This window comes from Mesocricetus auratus, unplaced genomic scaffold, assembly GCF_017639785.1.
Source record: "Mesocricetus auratus isolate SY011 unplaced genomic scaffold, BCM_Maur_2.0 Super-Scaffold_15014, whole genome shotgun sequence".
NCBI lineage: Eukaryota > Metazoa > Chordata > Mammalia > Rodentia > Cricetidae > Mesocricetus > Mesocricetus auratus.
In genome coordinates this window covers 46,694,229-46,708,249 of record NW_024429186.1, presented here as the reverse complement: position 1 = coordinate 46,708,249, position 14,021 = coordinate 46,694,229, and the positions used below count along the sequence as shown (strand labels likewise).

The 14,021-nt window shown below is 39.7% G+C and overlaps 1 protein-coding gene across 1 annotated transcript in view; it reads right to left on the bottom strand.

The window, feature by feature from the left end:
* Map4k5 (mitogen-activated protein kinase kinase kinase kinase 5) overlaps positions 1–14,021 on the bottom strand; it is a 90,491-nt gene that overhangs the window by 46,850 nt on the left and 29,620 nt on the right. The window contains exons 3-8 of the mRNA XM_040742993.1: positions 9,993–10,083; positions 9,388–9,452; positions 6,879–6,934; positions 1,794–1,841; positions 1,667–1,709; positions 399–471 (exon numbers count right to left, since the gene is read on the bottom strand). Coding sequence (XP_040598927.1) covers positions 399–471; positions 1,667–1,709; positions 1,794–1,841; positions 6,879–6,934; positions 9,388–9,452; positions 9,993–10,083 — 376 coding nt within the window. The remainder of the gene's footprint in view (positions 1–398; positions 472–1,666; positions 1,710–1,793; positions 1,842–6,878; positions 6,935–9,387; positions 9,453–9,992; positions 10,084–14,021) is intronic.

Genomic DNA, 14,021 nt, shown 5'->3' with positions numbered 1-14,021 from the left:
TCCGTTACACCTCAACTAACTGTCAATAAGGAGGGCAATGTTCTAGAGAGATAACTGCAGTCGTCACCAGTAGGATGCTCTGTGCATGTGGGGCTCCTGGACACCAGTGTAGAATGTGTGGGTTTTAACAACCAGGAATATAGTCCTTGATTAAAACAGAAAATTAGAAGAGGTACTAGAAGTCTTTCTTTTGGAAACTCCGCTCTATGTAGGCCCTTTGCCATGGGTAGAGCAGGATGCTATGAAGAATCAAAGTTCCCTAACAGTCAGTGCTAGGAAAGCATCAAGGAGCACTCAAGGCTCTTGGCCTCTGATGGCTGCTTGTATTATCAAGAATTAAGGTTGAGTCTAAACCATAAATAAATGAAAACATGAGGACAATCACAGTAACGTCTTACCAGTAAGGGGTGCCAATGAAAGACTTCCTCTTTGCAATGGTAGCTGTTATTTTTGCAGCCACACCAAAATCAGCTGGAAAAAAACAGAGCAGAAAATCGGCAGTTTTAGCATTCCAAGTTTCACCCTTGGCATAGCAGCATTAATATTTTACACATTAATGTGAACAAGTTGTGTATAAATTTAGTACGAAGAGCTATCCTTTCTTGATCATAATATACTCATTAAAAGAACATTTACTAGAATGAAAACTGTACCTTATTAGGATAATTACATTATTTTAATTACAAGTACACTGAAATTAATTTTGGAAAAAGATGACAAAACTAAAAATCATGGGAAAACATATAAAACATACACCTGAACTCCTTTAATCCTGAAACAGTACAAGGTCATTATTTTGTTGCTTTTTTAGAGTATTTTTCCTATGCATATAGAATTATATAATTTTTGTTAAACATGGTAATCGAAATTAAATACATTATTTTGCTAATTTTTGCCATTTAATATAACCAGATTTTACTTACACATTTTCATAAATATTAATGACTTGCTGAAAAATATTCCATGGGTTTGCATTTTTCTACCATAAGTAATATGGTTAATAGCTTTATGAATATGGGTTGTTTTTTTTTTCACCTATAAGATAAACCAGTTGCAGAGAGGGAGGAGTAATGAGCAAAGGGGTCATGACCAGGTGGGTGAAATCCACAGAGGCAGCTGATCTGAACAAGGGGGAGCTCACAGACTCCAGACTGATGGCTGAGAGGTCAGCAAGGGACTGATCCAGAACCCCTGAATGTGGGTGTCAGTGAGGAGACCTTGGCAATCTTTGGGACCTTGGGTACTAGATCAGTATTTATCCCTGGCATCCAAATGGACTTTGGGAGCCCATCCTACATTGAGGGATGTTCTCTCAGTCTGGACACATGGGAGAGGGCCTAGACCCTGCCCAGGATGATATGACAGACTTTGGAGATTCCCCATGAAAGGCCTCACCCTCCCTGGACAGTTGAATGGGGACTGGGTGGGAGGCTGGGGGGTTGAGAGGGGAAGGGAGCTGGGATTGACATATGAAGCAAGCTTGTTTCTAATTTAAATTTTAAAAAAATGATTTAATTTTCTTGAGTAGGATTTTACTTCTTCAGGGATAAAATCAGTGTATCACAGGCAATGATCATTATGATTATATTTATAAAAATTAAACCTATTCAAACTTAAATATCATTTAATATTCTTGGTAAAAATTTAAGAACTCAAAATAACATACCTAATTTTACATCACCATGGTCTGTTAATAAAATATTTGCACCCTAAAACAAAAGCACAAATACTATTAAACTAGCATCATAAAATTCTTTCAAAACTCAGCAATTTAAATATATTAATGAACTTACTTTGATATCTCTATGCATTTTGCCTTTAGTATGCAAATAGGCAAGACCCTGAAGTTAAAAAAGAATATGTATTAGCAAGACAGTAACAAGTGTCTACCGCAATTACTGAATAAGGGGATAAAAGGGTTTCTTTTAACTAGCTGGTGAGCACTGTAATCTAACTGGCTCTGGTAAAAGTGGAACCGTTTTACTAAAGAATCAACATCATAATTAAGACAACGAATGCATCAATCACTCCCAAAGCTTCCTCCTCTTGTGCTCTTTATAATTCTTCTCATTCCACAACCAACACCACTTGTCTCTCTACTCCAGGGTTCCAAAGCTATCTATCTGACGATTCTTCCTGCTTTGCATTTCCACAGGGATTCCAGAATCAGCTGCACTATGTAGGCTAGACTAGCCTCAAACACATGATTTTCCTCCCCAGAGTCCTTGAGTGCTGAGATTACAGGTGGGCCACTGTGCCTGACCGGCTGGCCAATTTCTTTAACAACAAAAGTCTGGTTGTATTCCACATGAATTGGGTTTCCTCTTGGGGAGGACCTTCTGAGCAATAACTTCCTAACCCAGGGGACAGCAGTTACCCACTCACCTAGGTCTTTGACTCCTCTCCACAATTTTGTGGCTTTAGTATGCAGGTGTTTTTTAACTTCTGCTTATCCATAAGAATGTTATATCCCTTATGCTACTGCAAGTAGTTTTCTCTTTGAATTTTAATTCCCAATTCTGAAATCCACTTGACTTTTAAAAAGCAATCTGAAGCCTGATAACGTTGATTCTAGCTTAATGGCTCTCGAGGCCACTTAGTAGATTCTCTTTCATTTTTAGTAACATGATTATGTAGTTTTGTGAATGAAGAGTTTTGTTTGCTATTTTCAAAACTAGATTCCTTTTTATTTAATTCTTTTTTCCCTTCAGTCTATCAGAAACCTGGGCTACAAGGCAGGACAGACATCATCTTCTTGTTCTATCAGGAGAAAAGACAGCTTGACTGCAGCATTTTCATAGATACTCTCTATGGAGTTAACCAAATTCCTTTTAAATATGCTGTGCCTGGATGTTTACATCAATTCTTGAATTAGTCACAGGGCAGCCATTTTCCTTACAGCTTTTTGTACATTTTTCGTGTTGGTCGGGCGTCTTCCTCTCTCCTGACCACACCACACTCCCGAAGTTCTCCCACACCATTCCCCACTTACCCCTCCTAAGCAAAGCTGTCCCTGTCCCCAAAGCCCTTTCACTCTGAGGCCTCCTTAGGGGCCATACTCACATAAACACATTACAAAGATTAGATGCTAGGGCCACATAGGAAAGAGAAACATGCGGTGTTTGTCTTTCTGTATGCTCAGAAATTTATCAGGAATAAACACTGGATTTCATTAAATGTTCCCTTAGCTGACCATGCAGCTTTCTCTAAAGTTTATTCATGGTTGTTTACTGTAAATGAACACTACCTCCTAGAAACATTTATTTTTTATACAATATCTGCTTTTACGTTTTGTTGAATTCTCTTGGAAACTCATTTAACAGGTTTTTGTGTATGTTGCTTTATGTTTTATGGCATTATTACCTTTGAATGATTTACAGAATTTATAGAATCTTATATTTGTCTACCTTCCCTACTCTTTTGTTTGCTTTGAGACAGAGTTTCTCTGTATTGTTTTGGAGGCTGTCCTGGAACTAGCTCTTGTAGACCAGGCTGGCCTCGAACTCATAGAGATCCACCTGCCTCTGCCTTCCGAGTGCTGGGATTAAAGGTGTGTGCCACCATCGCCTGACTCCACTTTTTGTTTTAATGATTTATTTTTATTTCATGTGCATCCGTGTTTCGCCTGCACGTATGTCTGTGTGAGGATGCCAGATCACTTGGATCTGGAGTTTCAGATAGGTCCTCTGTAAGAGCAGCCAGTGCTCTTAACTGAGCCATTCGCCGCTCCAGCCCCCACCTTCCAACTCTTGATCCACACGAAATTGTCATCACTCATTTCACTCAGACATGCTACAATACACTAATTAGCTCTGCTGTAAAAATCTTTTCAATATAAACTAATTTTTAAAAGCCTTTACATTTATTTAACCACATGGTCAGCCTGGGTAGCAACATAGTATTTACTTCTTTGAGCATAACTATGTTTTAATTTTGCATGGAGAAATCTCCCTGTATCCTGAATGGGTGGCCCCACTGGTGATGGCCTTTAACAAACTTGAAGACATCTTGTTATGGTTTGAACCTGAGATGTCCCTCACATGATCATTTGTGTGAACATCTGGTTTGACACTGAGACTACCCAGTCAAAGTGAGCTATTGGGCCCTTGAACGCTGTATCTCCCTGCGGTTCTGGCCCAAGCTCTCAGCTCCCTGATCTCCAAGACGTGCAGGAGCCATGCTGCAAGCTCCCAGTGCCACCGTGCTGTCCCTGCCATAACTGATGGCACTTTCTGAAACTGAGTCAATGGGACGCCTCTTCCCAGGTTTCTGTCTGTCATAGCAACAACAAGACAGGTAACCACAAACTCCTCCTGCTTTATATCCTGTAGGTACTGAACTCTAGACTGACATTTCCTTTTACTTCTAAGTGTGCAGGGAAAGCTCCCCCTTGATGTTTGCTTCCTCACTTGCTCTGTTCCCACCACAACACCAGATGTGGTCAGCATCCCAACATCCTTTTCTTTGTTCTTTTGTGTACATTGTATCTTTTGGGTTCCAGATCAGATATTTACATTATGATACATAACAGGAGTAACAAAGTTACAGTTAAGAAGTAGCAACAAAATAACTTTACGGTTGGGGGTTAGCACAACAGGAGGACGGGGTTAAAGGGTTGCAGCGTTAGGAGGGTTGAGACTGCTCTAAGAGCTTCTAAGGTTTTCTCCTTATGTGAGCAATTCGATGACGATGGTGGTGTGGATTTTCCTGTTTCCTGTACTTAAGAGCGTGCTGACTGCTTTGGATTAGCAGGCCTAGTTTCCATTAAACTTGGGACTTTTTTCTATTCTAGCCAGCGCAGCAGTTTTTCAGCTGTGGGTTAGTTTCATTGATTTTTTTTTCCTTCTTATAATGCTTCTTTGCAAGCCCAATAACCACTAGATGACCAATATTATAAATGGTACTTTTTTGAATGTTGTGTATTTTGGATTAAAAAAAAAAAACCACCCTGATACCCGCAGCATCCTGATCTGACTATTTTAGCTGCTTTGGGATCCCTGCATTCAACGTGGGATCTTCCTTTACAATGGTCTGGACATGTTCCTTTGGTCTTCATGGGCAACAAAGCTCCCCTTGCTCGTCTCCTGCCCCTCAAGACTTCCTGTCATGGCCTCCTGGCTCATTTCTTTTTTTTCTTGTTTGCTTTTCTTTCTTTCTTTTCTTTTTTTTGTTATTTTTATTTTTACTTTTTATTTTTGAGACAGTGTTTCTCTGTGTAGCTTTGTAGACCAGGCTGGCCTCAAACTCATAGAGATCCATCTACCCCTGCCTCTGCTGGGATTAAAGGTGTATGCCACCACTGTCCAGCTCTGGCTCATTTCTTGAAAACCACATGTCTTGTGCTGTTTGGGGAGGTATGGTGACTACTACTCTCTGTTACTCCATTTTGACCAAATGCAGAAGACCATAAGCTTAACAGAATTTCAAAATCAGAACAGATGACTGCTTCGTTTCACGCCCAGGGAACAAGAACCTGTAAGAGGCTGAAGTCAGTTCCCAGGCCTGACAATAAATCTAAAATTGCTGTTCTTTCTCTTTTATTTAGCACTCTATCTGTTGTTTAAAGAAACCATGAACTTCAGAAAAACTAATTTGCTTTTAACTCTTTGCTATAAGCCTATGATTAGGTTTGCATTTTAGTAAACAATATATTTCTATTAAGTATATATTGTGGAAAAATGTATTCCTAGTTATTCCTCTTACTTGTATACACAGATTAAACCAAACAAAGATTGAGGAAAAGAATGTTAAGTGTACACACAGGCTTCTTTGCTGTTAGCCCTAAACAGCAGTACAGCAATGATTTATACAATCACTTTGGTGCATGAATTATTGTAAGTAATCTATAGGTAAACTCAAGTACACAGAACATGTGCATAGGTTATGTGTAAATATTATGTCACTTCCCTTATATACTAAGGGTGATCACATCCAGAGGGGAATTTATCTTACAGTAGACTGGGAATAGTATGTCTTGGAGCACAAGGATATACACTCTATAAACTGACGACATTTTTTCTTGGATCTGATCACTCTGGGTTCATTTTCAAAAAATAACTGTATGTACATACAGAACAATTTCCACTACTTAACAAACCACACAATCTGAGAAGGACTCAGAAGAGAAGCAGCCCTGAACAAATATCAGCTGTAACACCATTCTACCATGCCAATTCTACCATGCAATTTGCAAACCTCACTTAAAGTATATGCACTATATATGTTATCACTAACTTATGCAATGAGTAATCTATCAGAGGACTGAAATAAAATGCAGAAACGCCACAGATGCTATACCTCTAGTGAAGACACACTTCAGTGTATCAAAGCTCTCACAGGCTCTGAAGTAAAGCAAAGATGTGCTTTTTTTTTTTCAAAGGCAGGCTTTTAATTTGTTAATAAGACTTTGGAAAGGGAGTTCTTCAAGCAATGGCCTGTATTAACGACACACAGAACCAAGACATGGCAAAAGCCGCCCTCATACTTCTGTTCAGACCCATACAGCTTGAAGTGAAGGTTAGACAAGTCTACATTCACAGTAAATAACTCATAGGTATGGTTTTCTTTAGCTTTGGTAGCATCCCATGCCACCAAAGTACACTACCACACATGACCATGTGCACATCAGTGTGTGTGTGTGTGTGTGTGTGTGTAAGAGAGAGAGAGACAGAGACAGAGACAGAGAAAGAAAGAGAGAGAGAGATCATTGTACTTTTCAATGGCTGCTTAAATAAAGTCTTGTAAATCATTCATGAAAAAGTAGCTTTACAAAATTAAAACAGGAAAGCTGGATTGGGAGGTGGTTATTATTGTTCAACCACCATTTACGGTTACTAAGTGTGAAACCTCCTTTCTAGGTACTTAAGCAAATACATTACCTGTAATGTCTCTCTGCATACATAGGCTATTTGCAATTCAGATAATGGTCCAGTAACTAGAAAGAAATAACAACAACAACAACAACAAAAATTGCATTATTGTTTGCACTAACATTAACAGCAGTCTAGCTGCAAAACGATGAAGCAGCACACACCTTCTGTATGTGGCACTGCGTGCCTCTTCTAACCACAAGTGGACATGTCTGTGTAACTAAGAAATGAAGTACAACACCGAGTATTCTAAAGTCTATTTTGAAAATAAGAGGTTTATTCCTGGACAAGTCTGGACAGTGAAAATATATTGTCCATTATGTGCAAGGCTTGGTACACGTGCCATGGAAGGTCCCCTAAACTCAGCATGGTCTCAGGAGCAGCAAGAGCAGGGCTGCCCGTGTGTGAATGACATGTCTAGAGGCACGAGCACTGAAGGAGACAGGCTGCTGGAACCCGCTGATAAGCATCACGTATGTGGTTTTAGAGGTTGAGGAACTCTTTCTTAGTATAAGTCTTCATACATCTCTCAGGGTAGGGAGGGAGGCTTGATTCAGTGCCTTACCAAAGAATCAAAAGTAACCAGATTATTTCTGGAGAGTAGACCTACCTCTGATGTGAAATATAAAACCCTTATGCAACTATCCAATCAGGGGTTTCTAAATAGTGCTTTTCAGTACGTGAGAGGAAATCTGGGGTTCTGCCTGCTGACGCTGCAACCCAAACTAGAACAGACATGAAATCCTTTTATAGAGAAATGCCACGCTGCATTGTTTAATTGATGGCTGGCTACACCAACGCAGGAACATAGAAGTTTCATTTTAGTGCACTGGAGAGATAGCAATGCTAGAAGTGATGCCATTTCATCCTCATATACACGTGCACACTCACATATCTTTCTTAAATAAGGTTTCTATATAGCCCCAGCTGACCTGGAACTCACTACTCTCTATGTAGATCAGGCTGGCTTCAAACTCAGAGATCTGCCCATGTTCAGACTTCTTTTTTCTGTGCTTTTTAGTATACTACTTAAAGGAGAAATAGCCCTTAAATTCAACTTAACTAAGAAAAATAATGATCAGGTTTTAGTTTTGTTGTTATTACTATTATTTTTTATTTGCATTAATATCTTGCCTGCATGTATGTCTGTGTGAGGGTGTCAGATCTTGGAGTTACAGACAGTTGTGAGCTGCCATGTGGGTGCTGGGAATTGAATCCCGGTCCTCTGGAAAAGCAATCAGTGCTCTTAGCTGCTGAGCCATCTCTCCAGCCCCCCAGGTTTTAGTTTTGCAAACAGAAATTTCATGAAAATATCTCAGAACAATTCTTTAAGTGTAAAAGGACAAGTGGTAAAAAATGCCAGCTATATTCTTTATATTTCAACAGCTACTTATAAAAACATAGATGGGTAAAGATTATAATTAAATAAAAATGTTCATAGAAAGTCATAATTCTTTAAACATCTTCGAAAAGAAGTTTAATTGCCAGCTGGTGGTGGTGCACACCTTTAATCCCAGCACCAGGAAGGCAGAGGCAGGCAGACTTCCGAGTTCGAGGCCAATGAGTTCCAGGACAGCCAGGGTTACTCAGAGGAACTCTTTCTCAAAAAACAAAACAAAACAAAAACAGAAAAGAATTTTAATTCAGTGATATAGAAATGCTATTTTTTAATCAATATTTCTTTAAAATCAATAAAAGGACAAAAGAGAATAGTCATTCTGGAAGTTTTAATAACAAAATCTTTTATTCTACTAAAAAAACAAAATATTTTTCTTTTTTTTTTGTTTTAGTTTTTTTTGAGACAAGATTTCTGTGTATTGTTTTGGAGCCTGTCTTGGAACTGCTCGGTAGACCAGGCTTGGTCTCGAACTCACAGAGATCCACCTGCCTCTGCCTCCTGAGTGCTGGGATTAAAGGCGTGTGCCACCACTGCCCGGCACAAAAACTATTTCTAAAACAGGTTATGAGGAAAGCCAAGTTCAACTGAGAAAACTGACTAGCAGAAAACTAAATATTCTTTCTTTTCATAACTTCTGAATTTAATACAAACTGTCAAAGTAATGACTTCCATCCTGGTGGCTCTGTCTGGCCAACTTCTTCCTATGACTCCCTATAAAGAAGCAGGGCAGTTGCCTCTGCAGTTGCCTTGCTGCTTTCTTAGAAACTAACTCTAAACATTTTTAATTTTTAGTAAGAGTTTTGGTGCTGAAGCCAGATTGGCCTTAAACTCTAGAACCCTTCTCACTGTGCCTCACAAGGGGTAACAAGAACATACTATCATGCCCAGTTAAAAAGTAAAATTGATATTGTACAAGCATTTATGGATCTCAAGCATTACTAGCTGAATAATCAAGGGCAACAATAAGAATTCTTAGTTTTTAAACATGTGTCTGGGGACAGAAAGAATATTGACAGAGAGTAAATCTACCCAAGTTATTTCCCTTATTAGCTACAAATGTCAAACATCAACCATAAAAGTCAAAGTAGAGTTTAAGATGTAAAATTGTATTAACAGTACCATGATAAATATCTTGGAGTGATCCGCCACCACAGTATTCCATGCAAATCCACAGTTTTTCCCTACTATAACAAGAGAGAAAGAAAGTTATAGCAGCCTGTAAATCTCGACTACTGATGTATACAGTCCGTAGTTTTCAGTCTTGGCACACGGGGTTCCGGATGCTCTGCAGAAGCAGCAGGGAGCTGCCAGTGCAATCCTTCCTACACACACACACACACACACACACACACACACACACGCACACGCACACGCACACGCACACGCGCGCGCACGCACGCACACACAAACACACGTATGCACACACACGTACACAAGAACACATCGGTTTCAGTTTTCTTTCAACTTGAAAAAGGTTAGGACATGATCTGTTTCCTGTTATCATCATTCATAACAGTCCATTAAGGCTGCCAGACAAGGCCTGGCCATAAAAAGAGGTGCTGATGTTAACACAGCAGGAAGATGCCAAGAAAACCCTACCAGACACAGAATTCTGGACAACGTTTTTGAAATGCACACATACGGAGGCAGTGACACAAAGGGAGGGAGAGTGGTAAGAAAGAGAACATTAAAACTAGATAAAGAGGTGATGCTTCTGGATTTACCTGAGATAGCTCCCAAAGTAGGCTACGATGTTGCAATGTTTACATTCCTTAACCATAAATATTTCTTGTTGAATCAAAGAAAAATCATCACCTGAAAAACAAAGTAAGTTGGTCACCATGTTGCTTCAAATATGAAGAAATATGATAAGACTGTATTTTGCAGCCGTTGGAAGGAATACTTTGTAGTTAGCTGTCATGCCCATTTCATCTGTGGCACAGTTTAAGTTTTATATATGTACATAATATCCATTATATAACCTTGTGTGTGCTAGAATGCTCCCAACACTGACCTACATCACATCTCTTTGTTAACATTTTTCATGGGTGATCTACACATTAATGAAAGTGGGGTAATGAAGTCACTTAATGCTCTTATTTGAATGGGGGGAGATAGTGAGAATTTGTGTGCATGCCTGTGAAGTTCAGAGGTCAATGTTTGGTGCCTTCCTCTATCACTTTCCACTTTCTTTATCGAACAGGGTCTCTCAATGGACTTGAATCTTGCCGACTGAGCAAGATCAGCTTGCCCGTGACTCCCAGGGATGCTCCTGTCTCCTTCTCCCTGTACTGGGGTTATGGGCACAGCATCAGAACAGCTTTTTTATGAAGCTTCAAACTCAGGTACCCACTCTTGAATGACAAGCAATTTACCCACTGAGCCATCTTCCAACCCCCAAGTTACCCATTACTATTATCTGAACTTCAATGTCCCTATGTGTACAACAGTGTTTGTTTTATGCGGTTGGGTCCAACATTCACTACATATCTATTTACAATCTATCTTCTAGTTGGACTGTTCCATTTGTTAATACAAAATTAATTTCTTTATCTCTTTTGACTAATTTTGGCTGGCTACTTGTGTTTGCTTTCAGAGTCCAACTGCTTGGAGCATCAGCTTGTACACTTTCAGTTCATGAGCATCTTTCCCAGTGAGGTGGACCTCTCATGGATAGCTAGCTACCAGTTGGTTCTTGCTTTCTAATCTGTTTACCCACCCTGTACCTGTATTTTCTTTCACTCTTTAAAACTGGTCACAACAAGGGGTCACCTTATGACACTTTCCTGATTCTACCATTGTACTTAGTTCATGTTAATTCCTATATTACCATCTCTTGATCCCCACCATGTTCCCACTGGTCCCCTTCTCTTCCAAATAATTACCCTTTGTTTTCAACACACACACAGTTAAATCTAGATTTTACATATGACAGAACACATGTGTTACATTAATTTTGCTTAATGTAAATGGTGCTTGTAATTTTTAAAAGTACACTTGAGGGTTTGTGTGTAATGTGCACACATGTGGATATGAAAAGACAAGTTTGTGGAGTCAGGCCATGTAGGCTCCAGGGGCTGAACCTGGGTCATCAGGCTTGGCCGGCAAGTGTGCTGAGCCATCTCCTGGTCCTGGTTCAGGGTTATGGTCTAGGTCTTTCAGCTAATTGGTTAGGCTTCTTCCCTAATCTCTTTCTCAGCATGCTCACTGCTGGGTCACAGGAAAAGCAGTGGTCTGTATGCTAGGCCTGAGGATGCAGGCTACTTCTGCTGCAGAAGGTGTGTCCTCAAGTTGAATTTCATCCTATCCAGGCCATTTTAAGGATGAGATTAGTTAGCTGAGAACCACAGAACTCATTATCTCTGTTTCAGCAACCTTCTCCTTTCCCCTGAATATCTTGCAAAGGCTTTGACTTTACCATTCACTAGGATTTAGTCTCCCTTAAAGCCAGCTTCACTCCCAGACTAGTTGGTTTATGTTAAACACACTGTAAAGGACTCCTCTAGCCCTCTACTAGTCATGCACCCGCCCCCCAGTCCTTCTAAGATGATGTTCCTTGCTTCAGCATGAGCTATTGTCTGTGCCAAGTCACCCGGCTGCTGCAGGTACCTGGGTGAACAACAGGCCCGGGCAGGACTCATCTACAACCTGGCAGGAGATTCACTTCGGTCTCTTGAAAAGTTGAACTATGAAAAATGAATCTGTTTCCAGTTATTAGCAGAGTCAATAAGTCTGGTATATATAGAATCTGGATAGATAAATACTCTGGAATCTAGAACTAAAAGTTGTAAGTTACTCTGGCTGTAACTCTTCTCAATGTACTCTGAAAACCATGTGGCTGAGTAAGTCCTGATAGGCGAACAGAGAGCTCCCCCAGATAAGCCTCTGCTGTGCTTTTGCTGACTCTGATAAGGGCAGCTGCTGGCTGCACCAAAAGTGGGAGAGGGCTGAGAGCCACCAAGGCCATGTGATTGTCACGCTGGTCCCTTTCAGTCCTGGAGACCCCCAGGAAAAGAATGACCCATTTCAGCCAAGAAGGGAGTCCATCAGATGTCAAAGAGGGATGGACACTCTGCACACTCCATGAGAGACACTGGGACCAGTCCTCATTTGAATAACTAAATGACTAAAAGTCCAGACTAAGTTCCTTTGAATAAGTTAACATATTTCATTACTTTCACAAGATATTTATTACTGAAAGCAAAATTTTCCATTTATTATTTCATTAGATATTACTTGATTTATGCTTTTCAGATCTACTGTGTATATTTCTACTTTGTTGCTTACAGGTTAAAATTATTAACACATTGCTTCTGAATTACACAGAAAACTACTAAAATATATCCATCCTGTAGAGGCATCAGTAACAGAACAATCACTTTTTAATAATAAATTTTTTGTGTTTTAGTCTATATTATTATAGTGACATTAATGCAAATATTGTTACTATAGAGAAATAAGAATAAAATTAAAATTACTCATAAATTTACTAACTAAACACTGATAATTAGCATTTAGATGCTTTCTTCCATTTCCTTAAGTATGTAATTATGAGGTTCCTCCTACCACATTCATGAATGGGACTCATATGCCATAGCCTAGCAAGACTATTTTCAGCCAATACTAAAGTAAGCGCTGTTCATGTCATTAAAAATCACCTTAAAAGCCGGGAGATGATGGTGCACGCCTTTGATCCCAGCACTGGAGAGGCAGAGGCAGGCGGATGTCTGTGAGTTTGAGACCAGCCTGGTCTACAAAGCTACACAAAGAAACCCTGTCTTGAAAAACCAAAAACCAAACCAAACCAAAACACACCACTTTAATAACTCCCAAACTGGAAAGGAACAAGTGAGTCAATATGAATTAAAGACTAAAATAACTCACAACTCTTAGAAGATCCTAGTAAAAGACTTACAAGAGACAATGGATTTAGCAACTTGCTAGGTATGACACCAAAAGCACAGTTAATCAAAGTGAAAAAAGACAAGAATATATCAAACTTTAAAAACATTCATTAAGGGACATAATCAACAGACTAAGAAGCAGCCTGTGGAATGGAAAAGTGATATGTGAAAATGATGTATCTGATAAGGAGTTAATATTCATATATATAAATAGCTCCTATAATTCAACAACTAGGTAGACACGAGGTGGAAGCAGCCATCATCGTGAAATAAGTGGGAAAACACTACACCCCCTCCACAAATCCAGGAGGCCTGGGAGGATAGTTCAGTTTGGTAAAGTACTTGCTGAGTTCAAGCTCCAGGCCTGCGATCCCACTACTAGGAAAGCAGACACAGGAGGATCCCTGGGGCTGGCTGGTCATCTAAATTAGCCAACAAAGAGCACCAGGTCCCAGTGAGAGACACTGCCTCAGAAAATAAGGTAAATGGGTCCTGAGGAACAGTATCTGAGGTTGACCTCTGGCTTCTTTATGCAGGTGTACACACATGCATGCTTACCTGCACACACATGCACATTACACACACACACCCATATGTACACTCCCGCACACACACACTCACATGCCAGTACACGAAACAAACTTAAAAAAAATTAACTGCTTTCAGAAATGCAATTGAATCAATACTATAAATATTACATTTTCTAAGCCTCACACAGCCATGAAAAAAATGGTGATACTAGGGACCATGTAGATTTGGTTGATTCAAGTGGTAATCAAGACACATGACATTTTTTTCCTCACTGACCAAAGTGAGTGCAGAATGTTTTTGATTAAGACCGGTACCAAA